This window comes from Perissodus microlepis, chromosome 23, assembly GCF_051167445.1.
Source record: "Perissodus microlepis isolate ML-2025 ecotype Zambia chromosome 23, ASM5116744v1, whole genome shotgun sequence".
In the NCBI taxonomy this organism is placed as follows: Eukaryota; Metazoa; Chordata; class Actinopteri; order Cichliformes; family Cichlidae; genus Perissodus; species Perissodus microlepis.
In genome coordinates, this window is record NC_140482.1 from 32,904,908 (window position 1) to 32,927,556 (window position 22,649).

At 48.4% G+C, this 22,649-nt stretch overlaps 1 protein-coding gene across 6 annotated transcripts in view; it reads left to right on the top strand.

Moving 5' to 3' along the window:
- nfia (nuclear factor I/A) overlaps positions 1-22,649 on the top strand; it is a 146,152-nt gene that overhangs the window by 32,569 nt on the left and 90,934 nt on the right. For 4 of the 6 annotated variants that reach the window (XM_084922179.1, XM_084922176.1, XM_084922177.1 and 1 more), the window contains exon 2: positions 13,197-13,725. In XM_084922179.1, the coding sequence (XP_084778305.1) occupies positions 13,197-13,725 (529 nt within the window). Of the gene's footprint in view, positions 1-6,613; positions 7,156-13,196; positions 13,726-22,649 lie in introns of those variants that run through there. The other 2 variants (XM_084922178.1, XM_084922181.1) reach the window with 2 other exon arrangements.

Below are 22,649 nucleotides of genomic sequence, written 5' to 3' on the forward strand. Positions count from 1 at the left end.
TGAAGCTGAAACCAGCAGAAACTGTTTGTGTGGGGATGCTGGCGAACGGCTTCATTTGTGTCTGTGAGTAAACTCAGAATAGTCAGGGTGGTGCTGCTCTAAATAATACTGCGCAATGGCATATGTGTCTAACACGTGCTACATACACACACACACACGCACACACACACACGGGCTCATCAATGAAAGTCGGTCAGAGGGTGGGGGGGTTCCGGCCTCTCCCCATGCTCTGCCAGGCCATCTGTTCCTCCTGCCTGCCTCTCACCACACAACTGCCTTCCTGTTTCATCCTCCACACACACACACACACACACACACACACACACACACACGCATGCACAGACACACACAGTATTCAGTAGAAAAAGGAGTTAAGTGTGTGTGAGGTGAGGTTGTCATCATAGCGATGATATTCTGATGTTCATGGAATTATTTTTTGGTTTGTTTTCAAACTGTAAACAGAGCCCCACCCACACCGCCAAGGTCAGCGTCAAATGGGCGCTTCATTTTCCAGTAGCCATAAACACCTTCGGCGAGCAGACAGAGCAGCTGCAGCAACACTCTCCGCTGATCCCGGTCCGATCTTGCTCTCCCCTGATCCTGATCCAATCTCCCGGTCCGATCTCGCGGTTTGGTCTCGCTCTCACTCTCATTCACGTTCACTGTTATTTGAGCCATGCGTGTTTCAGATGCCCCTTTTGCGCCTCTTGCAGACGTGAAACTACGAATCTGCAGTCAGGCCCTCCCTGTGGTAGAAGTACAAGAGGACTGAAGGAGGGTTTGGATTTTTCTGACCTTGTGATTTAAACTCTCAGATTGCGATTACTGAGGTCGTCAGAGAGCAGCGTGATGCAGCTGACGGACCCCCGTGTTACGTCTGTACCTGCCAACTCCGTGCGGGCCGCCAGGGGCCCAACAGGTGAACAACACGGGTCCTGTGTGAAAATGTACCGGAACATAAAAAACGCCTTTCTGCTTAATCCTGAGCCCTCGTTCAGCCAATCACACCCAGAGCTTTATCCACACCTGAGCAGCTCTGCCCGACATTCACACTTGCTCAGGTGTGTTGAGGCAGCTCAGGGTCCGCTATCTTCTCCCAGGAGGAGCTGGGGATCAATCCAGGTCTACCTGAGCCTCCGGGGCTCCATGGATGGGGTGGCAGTTAAAGGTGGAGATCAAAGCTGGCTGCAGAGATGTAGAATGTCAGCGCCTCGTTTATCCTACTATTGGACCCTCAGCAGCTGCTGCTGTTAAACTCTAACAACAGAGCTTCTGCTGCAAATGCCACATCAGGCCCAGATGTGTGTGCTGATGTGACTGTCGTTGACGGCGATGATGCTCCTGCTCACCGTCTGAACGATGGTTCTCCCTGACTCGTGTCATGGATCCAAAGAAATAAGGGAGAACCGAGGCTGTGATGCAGCTCTGCTCAGCAGCTGCTGCAGATGTTCTCAGAGGGCCTCCACTCTTCTTCCTGTCCTAAACAATCTAACCTCTCCTCTTCTGTTCTCCAGCTTTGATCTACACCTCCTCACTGTAACGCTCCTCCTCATCTGTGGCCTCCCCGCTCTCATATTTTTATCATCACTCATTTCTGAGGTTTTGGGACTAAAATCAGGCGTTTTGGGGTTTTGAGATGTAAAAATTGATTACTGATCAGCTGATCGGCAGAGATAATGGCCGATGATCAGCTGCTTCAACGTCTCAGATCCACAAAGAAAACAAATGAGAAGCATCCCTCCTCCTCCTCTTCTTGCTTTTCTGACCTTATTCTTCCTCCCCATCGCTCCGTGCTTCCTCTCCCCTTCTGTCCTTCTCCCCCTCCTCCCTTGTTTTCCTCCCTCTCTCTCTGGTTGTGCGAGCTTGGCTGCGGCTTGGTTTCAGGCCTGGTTCTGTTGGCTGGTCTCCAGCCTGGCAGCAGCTCAGTGGGAGCAGGTGGAGGAGCCCCCGTCCCCCCATCACACACACAGGCACACACATGCACACATACTCACTCACAGACACACACACATGCACACAAACACTCACTCACACACACAGAGAAACACACACTTTGTATTTTTTAGCCCAAACTGCCGCCGACATCAGCCCGTCTCCATGGTGACGTCCATGTCGAGTTTTTGGATTTCTGCTCACGTCTGATTGGCTGGTTGGTGGCGTCCCCCCATCATCTTCTGACCCGTTCCAGTCTTGCGTTGCACTGCAGAAACAAACAGACAAAAAACTGAATCTTTATTTAAACAGCGCTCCGTTAAAGATGAAGGAGCCGATCGGCTGATTGGCCGCTCTCTGAGGGGTGGAAATGTAATTGGAGTCTCGGCCCTGGTTATACGGGTTATAATCTGTTACCACGACAACCACCCAGCACTTCACAACTCTGCGCTGACGTTCAGGGGAGCGTCCTGTCGTCACAAACATCCCCGTGACATCAAATTCTCCGAGCGCTGCAGGCCTATCGTTCTGTGGTCGTTTGACCTTTAACCTTCCAGGAACGTTCCCTGAGGGACATTTCTATCATTTCAAACGTTTTCTTGAAAATGCCGTCCGAAATCGTGGAAGGCGCTGGTGGAACGTTCCAGCTCGGTTCCTTCTGTTGTTCTGTTAGGACAGAAGTAGTTCCACAACTTTTTACTGAAATGGCAGCTCGGTGGCGTCCAAAAAAATGTCACTGCAGGAAATCACCACTGATTGGCAGAAGCAGGTGGGGTCAGATTGCAAACACAGACTGCTTCATGCACCCTCCCAAAAGACTTCAAATGAATATTTTTACTACTGGTGTTGTGGAAATTTATTTCAGGCTTGAAGTTTTACTCTTTTGTTTTTGTCTCCAATGTTTTTACTTTTTATTTACTAAAATGAACGAATCAAAATCAGATTTTCAGCTTTTGAATTGAATCAGAGAATTTATCAAAGTTTCTCCCTTAGATCCTGTAAAATGAACACACACACACAGATATTCACATACATACGCACACTCTCACACACACTCACACACATACATGTCTGGTTTGCTATCCTTGTGGGGAGATCCCATTGACATGTTTTCCCTAGCCGCTTACCCTAACCATCAAAAATGAATGCCTAACCCTAACCCTTACCCTAAACCTAACCATAACCCAATTGTAACCCTGACACTAAAACCACATTTTGAGTGTGAAAAATGCCTTCAACCCTGTGGGGACCTGGATTTTGGTCTCCACAAGGGCCGTTATAGCAAATTTCAGATTTTGGTCCCCACCAAGATAGTAAGAATTCATACACACACAAACAAACACACAGAGACACACACAGGCTACAGGCTGCTGTAGTGTCAGTGAGTCTCCTCTAGATGGCGCCTCAGGCTGCTTTTCTGCCTCTGCTGCCTGATGAGGCAGAGAAATATGAGCACTGTGACACTCAGCAGGCGTTCACTTGCACCTTAAACACCCGATCATCACTTCATCACATGTGGTCACTTAAAGCTCCGCCCTCTTCTGCTTCTGATTGTCTGACAGGTGATTACACCTGTGCTGTCTGAGCTGCTCTTTGGAAGGTTTAAAAAAACTTGTCCTCTCTTTTAAATAATAATTAAAAAGCTATGAAAAATTAGACAGGCAGAAAGCACCGTCTTCCACCCATAGTTGAGTCACCTGTTGTCCCTTCAGGTGACGGCATACCTGATTTGCCCAGGTGTTTTCAGGTGAGTGACGTGCTCTTTATGAATGCTGTGTGCGCTCCATGGTGGCAGCTTTGTGCTGCAGAATCAGTGCTCTGTGCAGGAAAGGACTGAGAAAGTGGAACATTTGAGTCTTTGATTGGTTCATGGTGATGCTTTTCTCTGCTTTTCGCTGCGGTCGCCTTCGTGGTCGCCTTCGTGGTCGCTATCAGGAGTGATTCTACATGTGATTCTTTGGCTCTGAGGTGCTGGCTGGTGGAACAGGACTGATGCTTCTCAGGATGCTTAATGAGTCAGACTGAGAGAGCACGAACCGTGAGGCGAACTCAGGCTTTGAATAATGTCCTGAGGAACAAATAAAAGTTCTGAGCATCTGTGATTGGTCCATCTGATCATCTGCCTGTAGTTCAGGATGTGAGGCCTGACGGATGAGTTCTTTTTGACATAAGGTGAGGCTCGGAGCGAGGGAACGTGAACGCTTGTTAAACCTGAAGCTGGAGCTCAGATCATGGCACATCTGCTGGAAACGATGAAACGGGAGCAGGATGTCCTGCTGTGAATTCCACATTAAGATTATTGGTCATATCAAAAAGCTGGTTTAATTGCTCTAATCTAATTACCGTCTCTGTGTGCCGACCTTCATTCAGAGCCACTGTTTGGCCGCCCGATAACGAGCAGCCTCAGACGTGTTTGAGCCAAAGTAAATGTGCAGATTGTCTTGTTAAATCACGGCGCCGCTCCTTCTATTAACATAAAAGCTTCTGTTCATTAACCTCGGACGACTCGCCGCTTGGGTCCAGCCCGCGGGAGCACGCAGCTGCTTCACTAGGCAGACGTCACGGCTTCCTCCACATCCTCTGAGACCATCGATTACATGAGCCTGCAGAAGGAAGTGACGTCAGCACATCTCCCACCTGCTTCACCAGCCACCAGCACTGAGCTGGAAACATCTTGGGATCACAAAACACTTCCATATATACAGTGATCCTGACTTCACGAGTGTTCCTCACAACAAACAAACAAACAAACAAACAAATAAAAACAGTCTGACGAAGGAGCCGCTGAAGTGTCTCAGTTAGCCAGACCAACCCCTTTCTGTCCTAATTATTGATTTATAATAGTTTTTGTGGTCTTACCTGACTCAACTTTGTAATGGTGCGTACGGCGTGTAATCTGTAATCTGAGTAATCCAAACCTGCTTTTATCCTTCGTGGACTCTGACGATCAGATCAGAATGATTGATTATTGATTGATTACAGCTGTGGTGTTTCATCTGAGACAGACTTGTCGTGACGTAGCGTCCTCTGATTGGATGATAAAAGAACCGTGCGTGTGTGTCTGAGTTCAAAGAAGATAACCTGAGTGAATTTCTGCTGCTGATGATGTTGATGGCGATGACGATGATTATGAGGTGTGATCTGATTGGTTCGTTCTTGTGTTGTTGTGTTTAACTCTGGTGAAACAGAAGGTCCTGTTGTGGCTCCACCCACTGATGTTCCTGCAGGTTGGTCACCTGAGGGGCTGTGTGGGGACAGGTGGAGGCTGGTGCTGATTGGACTGCTGTATGGGTTTATGGTGGGTCTGTGCGTCTCCGTGGTGATTCAGCGTCGGTTTGATGGTATTGTCGGGACCGTCGGAGCGCCTGCAGCTTTATGGAGGCTTTATTGAATCTTGTAGATGCTCCTGCAGGATCTCCACAGACTAATATCCCCGTAAAGCCGTTTACAGACTCTCTGAGTGCCTCGGGTGACTCCGGCCGCCTTCCTTCAGACCCGTGAACTTCCTGCAGGTGTGAGGCTGTGTGTCATCATCCTTCTTCCTGTTCAGGTGGAACAGGTAGAGCCTGCAGCGCACAGAGGCACGGAGCCGCAAACGGACGAGCTTTCAGGAATCAGTTGTTTCTGATGGCGGCTGATCCAGAGTCAGTGTGAAGCAGAGGATGGTGGAAGTGGTGGTGGTGCCGGGTGTGTGATGGATCTCAGAGCAGCGTGATGCTGAAAATGAAGATGCACACATGTGAACAATGAGACACCTGTGGTGAAGAGGGCGGGTCCATACTCGTCCATTTGTCTGTTTTCCTCATTTCTACTGCGGGAAACAATAACTGAACATCTGTGGGAGCAAAACACAAAAATATCTAAAAACAAGTCAAACACGGAATAAAAAAAAAAGAGATGAAGGTCAACAGCTGTTTTACACTCAACTCAGGAAACAGGTCGGAGGTCACAGAGCTTTACATAAAGAACAGCTGATTGGCAACATATCTGATCACACACACATTATATAAGTGTGTGCGTGTGTGTGTGTTATGTAAAGTAGAGCTGAGCTCATTTCTCCTCATAATAATAGTAATAATAATAATAATAATTTGAGGAGGGCTTTGGAGGCTCCTGCTGTCTGGAGGAGAAGAAAAAATTTCAGCGGTTTGTTTTTATTTTTACTGTTTTTATTTGTATTTATTTGTGTCTATTTGCATTTACTTGTATTTATTTGTGTTTATTTGTATTATTTCTGTGTAATTGTGCGTACTGTTTATGTGTATTTGTGTGTTTGTATCATTTCTATTTATTTGTGTGTTTGCATATTATTTGTATTTAGTTGTGTGTATTTGTATTCATTTATGTGCATTTGTGTTTATTTGTATTATTTCTGTGTGCTTGTGTCTTTGTGTTTATTATTTGTGTGTGTTCGTATTTATTTGTGCGTTTGTGTATTATTTGTGTTTATTTTTATTATTTCTGTGTATTTCTTTGTGTGTCTTCGTGTGTATTTCTGTGTACTTTTGTGTCTTTGTGTTCATTATTCGTGTGTGTTGTGTGTGTTTTGCCCGGGGCCCCTGAGTGCCGTGCCCCTGCCCCCTGTGCGGGCAGACCCCGGGGCAGAATCAGGGAGCAGAACTGCGCAGCTGCAGCTCGGAGTTCCGACCCAAACTGCCCCCGCCCCTCCGCCCGCGCTGTTTTCGCCGGTCACGTGAGCCTCCAAGTTTTCAGCCCGTCCCGGTGATACCGATCAGTGAGTCCGTGGTCGGGTTCACGCGAGGAGCATCCAGCAGCTCAGCCGCGCGCGCACGCACGCACGCAGCGGAGGCTCGAGGAGCGGGTGTGAGCGCGCGGACGCCGCAGTCCGGAGGTCCCGGAGCTCAGGCCGGAGCGGGCGCGCTCTCTCCGCGTGCCCGCCGCACCGAGCAGCCTCAGCGCCGCAAGCCGGCCACAGCGCACCGCAGGGCGGACGGACATGCTGCCGGGGGCCGCCTCGCGCCGCGGCCGCGCGGAGCTGTGAGCGCGCTCTCGGCGCCGTTACCGGGGATGGTGTCGGGCTGCGGAGCGGAGACGGCGGGGTCAAAGTTCGGCGGCTGCTCCTCGCGCACGCACGCACGCACACACGCGGGGCCGGAGTTCCAGTAAGAGCCCCGCGCACGCGCAGCCGCTCTCATAAACGCAGCGCAGCTCGCGGGCGGCGGACGGAGGACGGACATGTACTCTCCGCTGTGCCTCACGCAGGTCAGTCACACTTTCTGCACTTTTCACGCACTTTGTCCGTGGCCGCGCGCACAGCCGCGCGCACGGCACACGCCGCTTGGAGCTCCGGCGGCTCTGCCCGCGGCTCCGTGCCCGGGCTGAGCGCGCTGAGTCCCGCCGCCGATCTGCGCGGGGCTGTGCGGGGCTCTGCGGGGCTGTATGCCGCCAGCCGCTCGCTCTTGCGGGGTTGCGTTCAGGGTCAGAGGTGAGAGTAGAATTATCTGGACGTGTTTCAGGCTCCAAACAGTAGCTCTGGTGTATGAGGCGCAGAGAAAACGCAGGTTTAGTTCTAGATGATGAGTTTCATCAGAGGATTTATTGATCGTGGCTGTGAATGAACGTGAGGCGTGCTCGTGTTTGCCCTGTCGCCTTCGTTCTCGGACTCTGGTTTTATTTGTGGGTGAATCTGCAGCAGCTTTACATGTAATCTGATTACAGGGCAGTAAAACCAATAAACAGCAGACTGTCAGTTTTTACAAATCCTGCTCAGAGGAAAATGTTTCAGTGTGAACGTGTGTGTGATTCATCTCAGTATTCAGCTTTTTATTTTTGTTTCAGGAAAATATTCTGACAACTGTGTGTGTCTGTGTGTGTGAGAGGGAGAGAGAGAGAAACGGGGGAAATCAAAATTTAAATGTGAAAATTAATTATTATTAAAGTTTTGTCTGTGTTCAGTTTGAATCTGAAATTTCATAATTCTTTGGGATAAATTTGTTCGGAGGTGATGTAAATGGCTTGTTTTTGCCCACCGGCCACGGGAGGGCGCTTCACACGAAATGTTTTGGTCATTTACGGTGTGATTAAATTTGTGTATTTCCCCGCGGTGGATCGGACGAACGTTTAAACTTCTTTTAAAGAAAAACAGCTCAGATCTGTGCGTAGTTCCACGTCGATTATTTAAAAAGAATAAAAACAAAAAAGCAGCAGATTTTTTTGATCGTTTTTAAAATATAAAAATCTAAATATTTTTGTGTGTTTATCAGTAAAGTCAGAGTTAAAGGGTCCGATCAGCTGGACTTTCCCAAACCTGCGTCAAGAGGATCCAACACCTTCAGATCCCCAAAACATAAAGCAGGAATGTGTATGTGTATGAGTGTATGTGTGTGGCTGGTTTAATAGGAACATGCTGTCTTTGAGTTGGTATGAGGGGGATCGAACCCTCTGATTGGTGAGAACCTTCCTGTCGGTCCCCGGGCGCTCGCAGCGGAGCGTCGGCAGCTCCGCCGGGCCTCAGACGACAGGCCGATAATTCCCTCAGTGTGGCAGTGGGGGGGATTAGGGTTATTGCACCTCTAAATGACTATGATTCAGAGGGTTGTTGTTACTCGGTGCCCATTACATCTGTCACCGAGGTGCAGGGGGGGACGCGAGCCTCGGCCCGTGCTTGCTCTCCCCGTGCAGGGAAAAAAGGCCGAGAGAGAGACGAAGAAAGAAGCCCACTTCGGCTGGGCGGCCTTTCATTCAGCGCTGAGCTGCAGCGCGGCTGGCCGCTTCAGCACAAATCAGCTCAAACCAAAAAAGTCAAATTACAAGGAGAAAGCTTCAGGAGGCAGGAACGGCACCCAGATTACCTCCAACCCGGGAATTTCATGTTTCAAGGAAGCTGAAAAATTCCCTGCAGCTCAAACAAATCGATCAGCGTGTCGTTTGATTTTTAATGAGTCTGATTTATAACACGCTCACTAACAAAGTGCAGAGATTTAACTCTCAGCACTATTTTCACTTATTCAAATCCATCCAAACATGGACATGAGGCTGTGGGGAGCGCCGATGCCTGGCTTCAGCCTGCCGGTGATTTTCCCGACACGCTGAACGTCTGAATTTTCTTTGTTTTGTGGCTTAAAATATTTGCAGCAGAGAGACTGAAGTAAACCTCTAAAAACCCCAGAAACACAGCGGGAGGAGTTCTGCGAGGAGTGCCGCAGGATTATTCAGTCTGAGGACTGCAAAACATTCCTGAGAACAGGAGGGATTATGCCGGCCTGTTTTCAGGCTCAATCTGAGAGTGAGTGACTTGTTAAGTGGGATTTTGTTTGCAGCGGGCGGAGTGTGAAGAGGCAGTGGAGGAAGCGGCGGTGGAGCCGGTGTGAGCGGCTCAGGAAGCTGAAACGTTGCACTGGGCTGTGAGGAATGTTGGTATGTGGCTCCGGCGAACATCCAGAGCCAGCGAGCTGCAGATCCACTGTGGAATGTGTGTGTGTGTGTGTGTGTGTGTGTGTGTGAGAGAGAGAGAGAGAGAGCGAGCACATCGCCCGTCCAGCAGCCGCTCTGCGTCCTAATAAGCGCCTGAGGACGCTCGCAGACAAAAGGCCGTCCTGCGGTGAAAGCCGGGCTCGGAGAGCGGCTGCAGGTCGGCCGCGGAGCTGCTGGAGGCGCTTTGGAGACGAAGCCGCTCGCCTGGATCGTCTCCAACCAGAAACAATGTGCTGTATTCACAGCCTCTGACAAGGGAGGGCGAGCAGTGTTGTATGAAAAAAAGGCGTGCAGCTGGTGCTCTGATGCACAGCCTGGAGATACAGTTTCCTCTTTGGAGGCAGCGCTCCGAGCTCCAGGTTTAACACAGCTCTGACTCCCAGCTGGAAAACTTTGGTTTCTATACATTTAACCCCGAACCTGCAGCCCAACCCCAACTCTTCTTTTAAGAAACCAAACAGTTTGAGTGTTAATGTTGAGCACCCAGTGTGCACCGATCCTACAAACATATTAATCCCCCGCTGAAACTAGGGCCCAAAAATCCAGATTTCCATCCTGCTTATTGGAAAAAATCCCACAAAACGTGTTTGTGTTTGCAGAGGGAACCAATGAGTTTCGAGCTGCAGACAAGAAGCCGACGTTGGTTCAGTGTGACGGTTTCCTGTAGGATAAAAGAGTCGTTGTATTTATTGTGATTTAAACTGAGATGATGCACGGAGGGGCTGGGGGGGGATGTCACAATTCCACTCTTCCCACTTTTTCCTTTCTAAGCACTCTACTCTGAACGAGTGCAGATATATTGGAAACTTTCAGTTTTAAAATGAATGTAATTAACAGTTTCCTGCATGCTGCGCTGAAACACACAGTCTCTGGGTCTCGAGGAGAATCGGGTCAGACCCCAGGACATCCTGGTTCACTCGGACATGTGTGTGCGCTCTGAAATCAGCTGTGACGGCTGCTTGTAAACATGCAGTGCTACAGGAGCTTGTCACTGAGGCAGGAGAGAGTCAAAGAGCTGCTACAGGTGGACTCTTGGATCAGACTCGGTTCAGGACAATGACGATAATAATGCGCTGCAGCTTTCAGGGACTCCGCAGCTCGAGCTCCTGCGAAGCAGCTCGCCTCTGAAGAAAGAAAGCGGGTTTGTGGGGCTCGCGCACAGCTGTGAGCCGGCGTTCACATGCCACCCGGTCGGAGGCATTCACACGTATCGAGATCTGTGCGAGCCTCTTTGATCTATGAATAGAGCTTTTTTCTTTTTCAGTACGTGGCTGAGGAGGAGGAGGAGGAGGTGCTCTGGGCCTCCGAGGGGTTTGGTCCGAATCAAAAATGTTCCATGAAGACGTTTTCTGTCCGTCTGCTTCCCCGGGACGATATTTTCCTCCTTCCATGCTGTTGCTGCTGTTTTCCTTCATAGCCGTCTGTGTTTAGAGGGAAACAAAGTGAAATCATAGGTTTTCTCTGAGCGGCACCACAGACGAGAGTCCAAACGCCGAGAAGCAGCACAGCAGTAGTTAGTTTTTCATCCGTGCTCTTGGACACTTTGATTTCACCTGTTTAATCAGCTCACATCTGAACCTGCCACCCTGCCTCTGACCAGCCCCACACACACCTTTATACTGTAAATAACAGATAATAATAAAAATCATCTGATGTGTTGTAAATAAAGTACGTCTTTCAGCCTGTGGAGTTTAATCACACGCTGATCTTAAATCAGCTCGATGCTAATAAAAAACAGTAAAAAACGAATAAATTAGAAACTGCAGTAAAACCTGTTTTCTGGGATAACATCTAAATGTCACGGCCTTAACTTCCTGTTGACTCCTGATTGGTTCCCGGCCATCGAGGGTGAAATGTGCTTGTTAAAAGCTGAAAGTTTGGTGCATGTGTTTTTGTTTTTTGGTTCAGTATGTGACCGTAGTCGTTTCCTCGCCACATGTCAAACAGCCACACGTCCTGTACTCGGATTACTTTTACCTGACGGTGATTTTCTTAAATCTGAAAATGGCGTCTGTTTATTCCTGGGCTCATTATCGCCGTTAGTACAAAGACGCTGGGTTTGAATCCACTGCTCGTCTGAGGACGAAGCCACGCACAGCACATTTGCACTTTTTACTCGAATGTGTTTTAGTCCGGAAGGAAAAGTTGTTTTTGCTAGGATTCATGAACCAATCACAGCCCTGAACTGGCTGCTGCTGGCCTGGTGGATGGTTGCTTGTGTTTGAGGAGGTTGAGTGAGAAAATGTTGGACTATTTGTGACTGTGAGGCAGGATACTGTCGTTACTGAAGCTCTGAGATTTTACAGCAGGTAAAATTTGAAACCACAAAACGAACAGATCTGAGAAAGCTGCGTCTAAAAATGATCTTTCATAAAATTCAACTGTTAAAAATCAAGAGCTGGAGCAGCTCACCTCACCGAGATCAAAGTGCGGACCACATGTGGCCACATCTGCAGCCTGGGTTAGTCCTAGCTGGGCCCGCTGTGCGTCAGAGGTCTCTGAGTTTTGGAGGCTTTCTCATCTTTATTGTGTTGGCAGACGGGAGGAGGAGGTGTGGGCTCCGTGTGCTTCGTGCAGCTTTGCTCCCTGAAACCTGAGGCGGCCAAGCTGAGCCTCCTCCTCCTCCTCTCGTGGTTTGCAGCACCTTAGTTGGCCCGCAGAAAGCCGGCACAGAGCAGGTGTAACCCGCCCCATATTGGGTCTAATCCACGACGTGCTGTCTAACCATATTCCCACCTTGTTAACTGCACCACACTCACCAGCCAAAAGCCACATAATGCACCTTTAATGCAGCTGTAATCCCCCTCGCGGTGCGCTCAGAGCGCGTGCAGGAACGCTGCCCTGCGCTGGGCTTTCCGCCGCTTGCTCGGCGATTTGTTTTTTTTTTCATGTCACAGAGTCGAGGACAGGTGTGAATTTAAAGCTGCAGTCTGAACTCTGCTTTTAAATTTTCTACTTTTCTTCTGATTTTCCTTTTCAAATTTTTATTCCCTCCTCCATAATTTCCTCCTTATTTTCCTTCCACTTTTACTTCTTACAGTATTTCCTTGTTTTCTTGTTTCTTTTCTTATTCCCGTCCATCATTCCCGATTTGCAAATTAAAGTTTGGAGAAATATTCTATTATTTTTTTCTGTGGAGCAGATATTTGATTATGTTCCAAATACAAACATTCACGTCTGAAAAGTTATATTTTTAAAACGCATAATTAAGAGGTTTTTAACAGCTCCTCAGCCTCACTACATTCCTCCCTGCAGACTTTTTGACTGCAGGCCGTTAAAGCCAAATTTTGTGAAAAATGTCTTAGAACGATGCACAAAGAGACATTCAGAGAATTTTGTTAAATTGATCTCCAGTCCTGCTTTATAAAATCATTTTTCTAAATTCACACCAGCTGAAGGGAACCCGTTGTTAACCTCTCTGGTCGACGCGAGTACGTTTATGTGAAGCTCTCTACTGCAGTATTTGGGATGACAGCAAAAGGAAGGAGTCGACAGACACACAGACAGGGGAGGCTCAGGGTGGAGGTCGGGGAGGATGGATGGGTCGATGTCAGTGCAAAAGGCTGTTTCCTGCTTTAACCAGCAGACACCTGCATGTTTCTTATTATCCTTCGCGGTATTATGAAGCCGAGACAAACGCTTTGTTTTTGGAGGTCTGAGTTTTAACAGTCACCCAAACACAACATGAAAAGCTTCACTTAAAGCTGCGTCTGTAACATGCTCATTAGCCGGTGCTTCAGTCGTCATGTTTCTTATAATGTTTAAATGCTGTATGTGGCCACGTGACATGTCACCTGCCGCTCACCGCGTCTCCCGTCTCTTTCCCGCAGGATGAATTCCATCCTTTTATTGAAGCACTGCTGCCCCACGTCCGGGCCTTCGCATACACATGGTTCAACCTTCAGGCCCGTAAGAGGAAGTACTTCAAGAAGCACGAGAAGCGCATGTCCAAGGAGGAGGAGCGCGCCGTGAAGGACGAGCTGCTCAGTGAGAAGCCCGAAGTCAAACAGAAGTGGGCGTCTCGCCTCCTGGCCAAGTTGCGCAAGGACATCCGGCCCGAGTTCAGGGAGGACTTTGTGCTGACGGTGACGGGGAAGAAGGCGCCGTGCTGCGTGCTGTCCAACCCCGACCAGAAGGGCAAGATGAGGAGGATCGACTGCCTGCGCCAGGCGGACAAAGTGTGGCGGCTGGACCTGGTCATGGTGATTTTATTCAAAGGGATTCCCCTCGAAAGTACTGACGGGGAGAGGCTGGTAAAGTCTCCTCAGTGTTCGAACCCCAGCCTGTGCGTGCAGCCGCATCACATTGGAGTTTCAGTCAAGGAGCTGGATCTCTACCTGGCCTACTTCGTGCATGCAGGTAAGCCCCGCCTCTCCTGCTGCTGGTGTGTGTGTGTGTTTGTGAGAGAGAGATGCTGCGAGAAAATGGCGGTCCTGCTAGCGGATCATCAGATCACTTCAGGTGCTAGATGCTGGTTTCTCTGAGTTTGCTGTGGACATGTTTGGTATTTCTGTGGCAGCATCAGTTTGGTTAATGAAGAAAGAACGTGTCTGTCATGTAAGTTAAACTGCATTTAGCTGCCGACACCTAGCAGTTTCACTGCAGTGGTCTTCCTTTAGTGGAAGACAGAAATGATCTCTGTGAAATGAAATTTACATGGTTTTATTGTGGGAAAAACTTGGAGAGATGACAGACTTTGCAGGTAGCTAGCTTGTCCTCGAGTCCCTTCGCATGGATCCACATGGGATGGCGGATTTCCTGTCTGCACTCGGAGCGTTAATGCTGTGCTATTTTTGGCTTAGCCCACCTGATCGCTGCTTTGGTCTGACTCTCACAGCTTTCAAAGATGAACTTGTTTGTTGAAGGAAGCCTTTAGCTGATTAATAAATGCATCTCTGGAAGCTGTTCTTTGATGAAACGGCCTAGTCTCACAGCTAAATGTGCCCCAGCTGTGCAAGTCCAGCACACGTTTCAGAGGGCACGCCTTGCGGCGGTTGGGTGGTATCTGCTCTGGGATCTCTCTGCAGCAGTAACACTTTTATTCTAAGTTGTTGTTTCATTTTGAGCAGATTTATATGGATTTCCCCAGTTGGAAATTTATGTTTCCGATTATTCCAACATCACGTGAAAACCCAGTAATTCAGGTGCAATATGAAGCAGGACTTAAGGTGTAGGTGGGTTTCTAAGCGACTTGCAGATGTGCACCATGCAGGCAGGCTGCAGCTGATTAGCGACAATCGTAGGTGAGCTTTTACTTTATGGCTAAAGGTAGAATCACCCCACAGAATGATATTATCATAATATTTCACTCATGACACTAGATATTACTGTGATATTAGTACTACTTTTAACATGTTGTAATACACAGAGTATTACAGTATTACATTTCCTTTTTATTTATCACCATTTTTCAAATGTCCTCAAAGTTAAACTTTGTCAGTCTCTTATGATAGATAATGATATATGAAGACAATCATGTCTCACATCAGTTTTATTTTTGCTGCAAAAAGCTTGTCAAGCAAACCAACAGTGTCACTAAAACCGGCTGCAAATGTTGCCACAAGAAAATCAGTCTGCAATCAGTCTGCAGTCAGTCAGCCAGTTAATGGGGTCAAGTTGGCAACTACATGCAGTGTGTGTCTCAGAAAACACTGATTACCCGATACCACAGATCTGTCTCCGTCCCATCGTTACTCGTGTGACTGAGCTGTAAGCTTTGTCGAGCTGAGCATGTCATGTTTTTGTTTTTTGGTTTAGCTGATTTCCGTTTGCTTGGCTAAACTTACATTAGATGAGTCCTCTTGTTGGTAGTATTTTAATTTATTAAAAAAAAATGATATTTGGTGTTCCTGTATAATATCCTAATAGTCCTGTTCTGTATCGACTTTTTTTCCCCCCAACACTCCTGTTTATGGATGCATGATGTAAACCCAGAGAGCGGATTGGTGGTGTTATATCTGAGGACTTTCACTCAGGAGACCACGGTTAGTCTCCTGAGTGCTGCTGTTAAAATTTCAGTCTCATCTTAGTTTAGGACTAAAGCTAAAGTAAGTCCCTTTCACAACGTTAACCACACGTTGGGAGTCCATTTCCCTTCCACTTGGTGACACAACCTAACAAATATCAGTTTTCCAGCCTTGAATGCACAGATATTACATTTTGTGCTTTGTGCACAGTTTGCGGGATGACATCTGCTCTGTTTGCATTCCTGAGAGGTTTAAATATGAGATTGTTTAGTTGTGAGCTGATAGAATTTGCTCTGTTTGTCTGGGGATGAAAGCACACCCTGCTCTCAGTTTTAAAGCAGATCAGCGTGTTATCTCCTGCAGACACTCGTCTTTTCGTCACCAAAGCACAAGTGAAAGGAAACTCGGAGACGCCGGCGTGAGCAGAGCAGCTCGCCGTGCTTTTGGGGTGAAGCTGGCACAGAAAAAACACAATTATCTCCAGAGCGATTGCTCAGCACGTTCCCGATTTCCGACTGATTCTACGGGAAAATAATTTGGCTGGCTGGAATATTCTAGAGAGCAGCAGCGAGCGGTGGCAGAGGCACGCAGAGGAGATGTTTGGCAGCCGGTTTGAATATTTGGCACCGAGCTTGTTCTAAGTTTGTTGGAGCTCCTGAGTTCAGATTTATCCGCCAGGCCCACTTTCAGATTCCTCCAGCAGCGGATTGATTTCCAGAGGCCTCAGAGCCTGAGTGAAAACAGCCGTTTCCAGCCAAACCTTTCTCAGGTCAGGTTAAATTCTGGTGAATTTCAGAGTTCAGTTTTTACGTTCGGTGGCTGAAACACAGTTTGAACTACAGGTGCATTTAGGAGAAAAGGAGAAAAAGTCAGCTTTAAAATCTTAATTTCCTTGACTCTGATTTCCTGGTTAAAGTTGTGACTGGATGAATTCTTTCCTCCCTTCTTTCTTTTGTTTTCGGGACTTGAAGTGGATTTTTTGAGGCAGACATCAGTAGAAACAGTTGTTTTTGCAGGTTTTGCCTCAGTCTCGTGTTTTTGTGGCGGTAAGCTCTCAGCTGTGATCCGTCATCGTGCACAAACGGCCCGAGCCGAGTGCTCTGAAAGATCTCCATCCCTGAAGCTTAATTACAATCATTTCCTCTCTCAGACTGAAGCCTCTGTGAGCCCAGAGAGAGCGCCCATTCTCCACACCTCCGTCCACATCGCCTCGCCTGTGTATGTTTCCACTGTGCGCTCGCTGATCAGCTGTGCAGCTTCACACTGAGCCTCCTTGAGTCTGGAGGCGGCTGCGGTCGCGGTTTTATTTTGAGGGGAAAGGCTCTGATTCTTGGCAGCGAGCATGAAACCCTCAGTGAGGTTTTTGTTTGAGTGGAGCAGCCGCTCGCCACCGTCACAAACACAGAGGGGGATCATTTGCGGCGAGAACAGTGGCAGCTCTTCAAAATCATCTAAATTTAGCTTTTATTTTGAAAAACTTTCACCACGCAGAGCTGTGAGGGCTTTGAATCCTTGAATTCGCCCGGCCTCTTGTTTAAGACGACCAAGCTTTTTTGGAGCGACGGCATCGATTAAAAGCTGTGTGAAAGCGGGCTGACCTCGTGGCTCGTGGGGCCGGAGGTGGGGTCTGTCAGGGCAGCCCGAGTGGGTAATTAAATTCATCCCCGTCACGCTGACTTGGGGTGGGGGCCAACATTGTTGCCCGTAGAAACAGCAGCTTGCGCCAAACCATTTCTTCCTTAATCCTCAGAGTGCGGCGCAGCAGAGACTTCAAAGAGACGAGAGTTGAACGTCCAGTTGAACTCCACCTTCACCTCCACCTGCTGCTGGCAGGAGGCCTCCTCTGCGCGCGTCCGCTCAGTGTCTCCTGTGTTAGCAGCCTGGAGGTGCAAGCGATTGGTTGGCTGCAGTCAGTTATCACATGACAACCTTTGCTTATATCCACTTTAAACTGCAGCCTTAGACTCACACAGGTCTCCAGGTTTTGGTCCAGTCCGGACTCTGAAAGCCACTCGCTCGCTGTCTGTGTCCACTCACGCCACCCTAATTAGAGCAAGCACAGCTAACAGGAAGTAGTCAGCAGTGTGGACAGGTTTCACGCCTGTTTGTGGTGTAACTGTCGTCTACTCGACTGTAAAACGCCGCTGACACCTGCGCTCGGTGCAGCACGGTCTGGGACGCTCGTGTGCATCACTACGGTAACACGATGGATTCGTATTTGGATTCTTTCTGCTCCACTCAGTGTGCGAGGAGGCGCACTCGGAGCAGGGAAAGGAGGAAAGACTCCCACACTGAGCTCCCATCACAGCAGGGACAGTCAGTGAAAGACATCATTCTGATCAGTTTATTTTACTAATTAATTCTAATTGAGTGATTATTTGGATGTATTGATTTTATTAGCAGTCTGGTCCTCACAGTACAGACGACCCACTGGACTCAATATCAGCAGATTGCTAAAGCCGCACTGCAGGAGCTGGATTGTTATTAAACGTCCCAGATGTTCAAGCCTGGAACACATCGGGAAAATGAGACAGTGGAGCTACAGCAGGTCGTCTGCTCACAAAAAGGTTGGCGGTTTGATTCCTGGCTACATGCCGAAGCATCCCTGGGCAGTTACAGCAGAGACCTTTTAAAAAGTCTCAACTATAACTGAACCATTAAAGCTGACCCCAGGAAGCTCCTCAACAAGTGGAGCTTTTCAAATGAATGGTCTTCGGCTCGCTGTGAACACACAGAACAGACACACGCAAACTTGTGCAACTTTTGGGAGGTCAGAGGTCACATAGACCCCTCCCCCCCACCCCTCTGATGTGTGAGCTCGCTGGCAGCGGTGGCAGCAGCGGGTGTTACAAACACAGGAAGGATCGACACGTGCTGGCAGGTCAGAGGTCAGCACGTCGGGGTCGTGACCTCCATCATTGGGCCGTTTGACCTCCAGGATAAACATGTCAGCCCCTCATTAGCAGCCAGTTGAGCGCACATGGAGCTGGGGGGCGGTTTGGAGGGGGGCGGCGTGCGGGACAGAAGGTGAAAAAAGGTCGAGAGCAGCTGTTTGTGAGATTTAGAGCTGTCGCAGGCGGGAATAACGGCGTTAACGGTTATTACAGATGGATAATATTTATGTGAGCAGTAAAGGCGATTAAGCACAATTAGAGAGATGGAATCATAAAAGTCTGATAGAAGGACTTTCACAGTAATGCTCCAGGCTCTGCGGCGAACCGCTGCCACCGCCTCAGACGGCGCCGCCCTTCATCTGCAGCACAATGCTCCAGAGTCAGCATCAGACCTGGGCAGGGTCATCCACCTGAAACCTGACAGGATTTTATTGGCTTTATCGCCCTAACCTCCACTGCATCACAAACACGTCTGTTCATGCAATAATCATTAACCCCACAGCTCTGCCCACCCGGCGCTGACGGCCATATTGGATGCAATAACTGAGCATGTGTCACACCTGTTTTAAGAACATGATGAGCTGATGCTGGGTTTTTTTCTGATGTTTTCGGTCAGTTTGTGCCGAGCGCAGACTTTATTCTTGTCTCTTCTGTGATTGGTCACCTCGTGCTTCTTAGGAGGATTTTTGTGTGTCGGCAAGATAACGAGCCGCCGGGTAGTACAAAATGAGGAGGGTCAGATATTCCGCTCGCCGTCACCTTAAACGGCCCCGCAGGGCTCAGAATAAGTAAACAGAAAGAGAGTGTGTGTGTGTGAAGATGTGTGACCCACTTCCTCCGTCCTCCTGAGCTCTTAAAGAGATTTGGAGCTTCGTCTCTGAACTCGTTACCACAGGTCTGAGCAGCCCCAGTCTACGCCACACACCGGACGCCATCTTAGTTTAACCACACAGACACACACACACACACACAGGAGTTGTTCAGAACCCCCAGAACTTTATTTAAAGTCCAAACTTACAGATGCCGCCGTCAAACCTCAAGAGCATGTTTGATCTGAACGGTTTCTGATTTTTGTAAAGACATTGAAATCGGACTTTTTGTCCTGATCCCTTCGTGTTTCAGCCTTGAAGGATGATGCTTCAGTGAGACACAGATCAGGAGAAGACTGGAGACTTGAAGCTGACGTCATCACCGTCCTCTTTCTCCGTAGGTGGTGCTGTGGACGCCGTATTAAAGCAGGCGTCTGTTGCTCGCTTTGTGTGGTGGTATTTCCCTCTTGACAACTCTCTGCCTCGTTCCTCCGAGCGTCATCCTGCTTCCAGTAAATCCACCTTACACGTGGAGGACTGGCAGATGAATACGCCTGTGATTCCGTCCATTCCAGCTGGCTAATGTGTGTCTGCTTTGCTTCCTTCGAGTCAGGATTGGAGCGTTTTGTCTGAAGTGGGGTGGACGTGTTCAGAGTCCGTCTGACTGCAGACACATAGCTACTGAAATAAAGCAGAATAACCTTTAATGCGAGGGCATGGCGCGCTCAGCACCTTTCTGTCTCCATTTAGGGTGAAATTAAACACAATAACAACAAGTTAACGACCTGTGTGTGTGTGTGCGTGTTTACTTTGCGCTGAGGAAAACTGAATCTGGAGACTTTCTGTGTGTGTTCCCTTGTCTCTTCTTACATATACTTTATGTTTCCTCTTCTTCTCCTCCTTCTCTTCCTGCGGCTGCTCTGCGCTCTTCATATGGAGCCATTTAAGGCTAGCGCGCCATAAAACCACACGCTCTGATGTGGTTCCTGAAGTACACATTGTGACCGCAGGAAACACCCCCGACCCACCGCCAACCAAGCAACACACACTTCGAACCCTCACCCAGCATCCACATCTGTGACTGCTGCGTCTCACACACACACACACACACACACACACACACAGCGAGCGGGGCTCATTCATAAAAACACTCTGGGAGGAAGAACAAACTGTTTCCTGAAAGTTACATACAGAAAGTTACGAGAAGCTTTAAAAACGGCATCACCGCGTGGACCCAGGGAGCCTCCGTCTTGTGTTGTAGTTTAATCTGCAAAAGGAGACGACTTCATGTTTACTGCCTTGAATATGGAAATATGAGAAATCGCCCCTACTGAGCGTGCTCAGATCATATTTACTTGAATCCTGAGTGATTACTGGAACAACCACAATCAAGATTATTTTTATTGTTCGTCCCAAAAGGTTGATTCTGTTCATCTGGTCATAGCCTTTTCAGAGGGAGAAACATTTCGTCACTCATCCAAGTGCCTTCTTCAGTCTTAGCTGAGTGCAGGTTTCCTCAACCTTATAAACAGTACATTTGCGCAATAACTGAAACCAACCCACTGAATGAACAATGGGTTGTGAGGACAGATCATTAATATGCAAATTGTCATGACCATTGATCAACAATCACTGATCAATGGCCATGAGTGCCATTCACAGAGAGGGTACGTCTGCATTGTAAGATGGCGAAAGATGTACCCTTAGGCCCCCTCCTCGATTCAGAGATGGTCTTTCCCCTTTTCACATAAATGGCCTCCTTGACTTTGCGCTCAAACCAGCGTTCCTCCCTGTCCAGGATGTGTACATCCTCATCATTGAAAGAGTGTCCACTGGCCTGTAGGTGTAAAGAGACTGTGGAGTCCTGGCTTGACGAGGTGGCTCTTCTGCGTTGTGCCATCCACTTCGCCAGAGGTTGTTTGGTTTCCCCGATGTATAAATCCTGGCAATCCTCCTGGCACTTCACAGCGTACACTATGTTACTCTGTTTGTGCTGGGGGACCCGATCCTTGGGGTGGAACAATTTTTGGTGCAGCGTGTTTTGGGATTTAAAAGCCAGGGAGGTGCAGTGTTTAGAAAAAATGCGTCTCAACTGTTCCTGACACATACAGGATCACTATGGGTTTTCAACCTTTTGGCATTTACTTACCTGGATGATTGAGCATGCATCAAGACATTTCATTGTTCTTATTTCAGTGATTAATAAACTTGGTTTGAGTTAAATATTAAAAATCTGTGGATTTTAACGGCAGCTCTTTTATTTGTTTAGTATGAAGCTTTTGTGTTTACAGTCGTGTCTGACATGCAGTGGCTGGAGGACGAGCAGGTCATGCTCTGGCTTCCTTGCACAGGATACTGACCCCAGTGAATAAAATCAGTGATCATCTGGACTGATCTTTTTAAAAAAACAGTTTTTTCATTCATCTGGTGTTTTGTACAGTATCATGTATACACAATGATGATGATGACGATGATGATGAGGACAATCAGTAGATCCAAAGTTTGGTATAAAACGGTGCCTAGATGTTTCGTGGCGTGGAAACGTGAACAGTTTTTAGGCTGTGAGCTGTTTGCTCCTCCCCCCTCCTCCCCCATGCGGCGAAGCAGATATCAGCTGATCCCTCTATAAAGTCAGGTAATCCGGTTTAAATTGTAGTGTCAACGCTGCGCTCTCTACTGATATTCCAGCTTGCAACATGTTTGTGATCTCACAGCGCCACACACACACGCGCACACACACCGCTCTCCGCCTCCTGCTGTGTTCGTTTCTGGTACCTGAGCTGGAATGTGCAGGACCTGAACTCTTCTTCCTCCTCCATGAGGCTGGTTACCAGTGAGGTTAGATTAGAGATTAAAAGCACAAAGAGCAGATTAGAAATGATAAACCTATAGAAGTAATAATTCAGCACAGGTACCGCCCAATCAGCTGACAGGAGGATCAAAATAAAGACATTCAGTTCAGCTTTATTTTTATGGCGATAAATCACAACAACACTCACCTCAGGGAGACTTATATTTTCAGGCAAAGGCCCTACAGTACACTGTCCATAAACCAGTGTGATGTCACTGGTTCCGTTCTTGACTTATGTACAGGAGATGGACATGCGATATGCATAAAAAGAGGAGACGAGGGGAGGAGCAGGAAGGAGCAAATGGAGGTAGAGGAGGTCAGAGACAGAAGGAGGGAGAGGAAGAAGTTAAAGAAGCAGGACCCTTCTCTGTAAATCCTTCTGTCACAGAGCGTCTGTCTCCATTGTTTCTCCTTTTCTTCTCCTCCTGCTCTTCCTCTCTCCTCTCAGGAACATTCCTCTCCTCCTCCTCCTCTCCCGGTCCTCTAAAGGTCAGCTCGGCTGTCTTTCTGCGGAGGTCATCCTGCAGGAATGTGGCTGCTCTGCCGGCCGTGATTTGTGTCTTTTACTAACACCCCCCCACCTCACTCCTCCACCCGTGGAGGGGCTGACGGGCTGCAGGGAGGGGGGGTGGGAGTCCATAGCAACAGGGACCCCTTGGCAAAGGCCCCCCTCCCTCGGCGGTCCAGACTCCGTGCCAACATGGAGTCTGGCTGCTGTTCAGCGTTTTTGTTCGAAGCTTCACAGGAAAAAATTCAAGCTGGG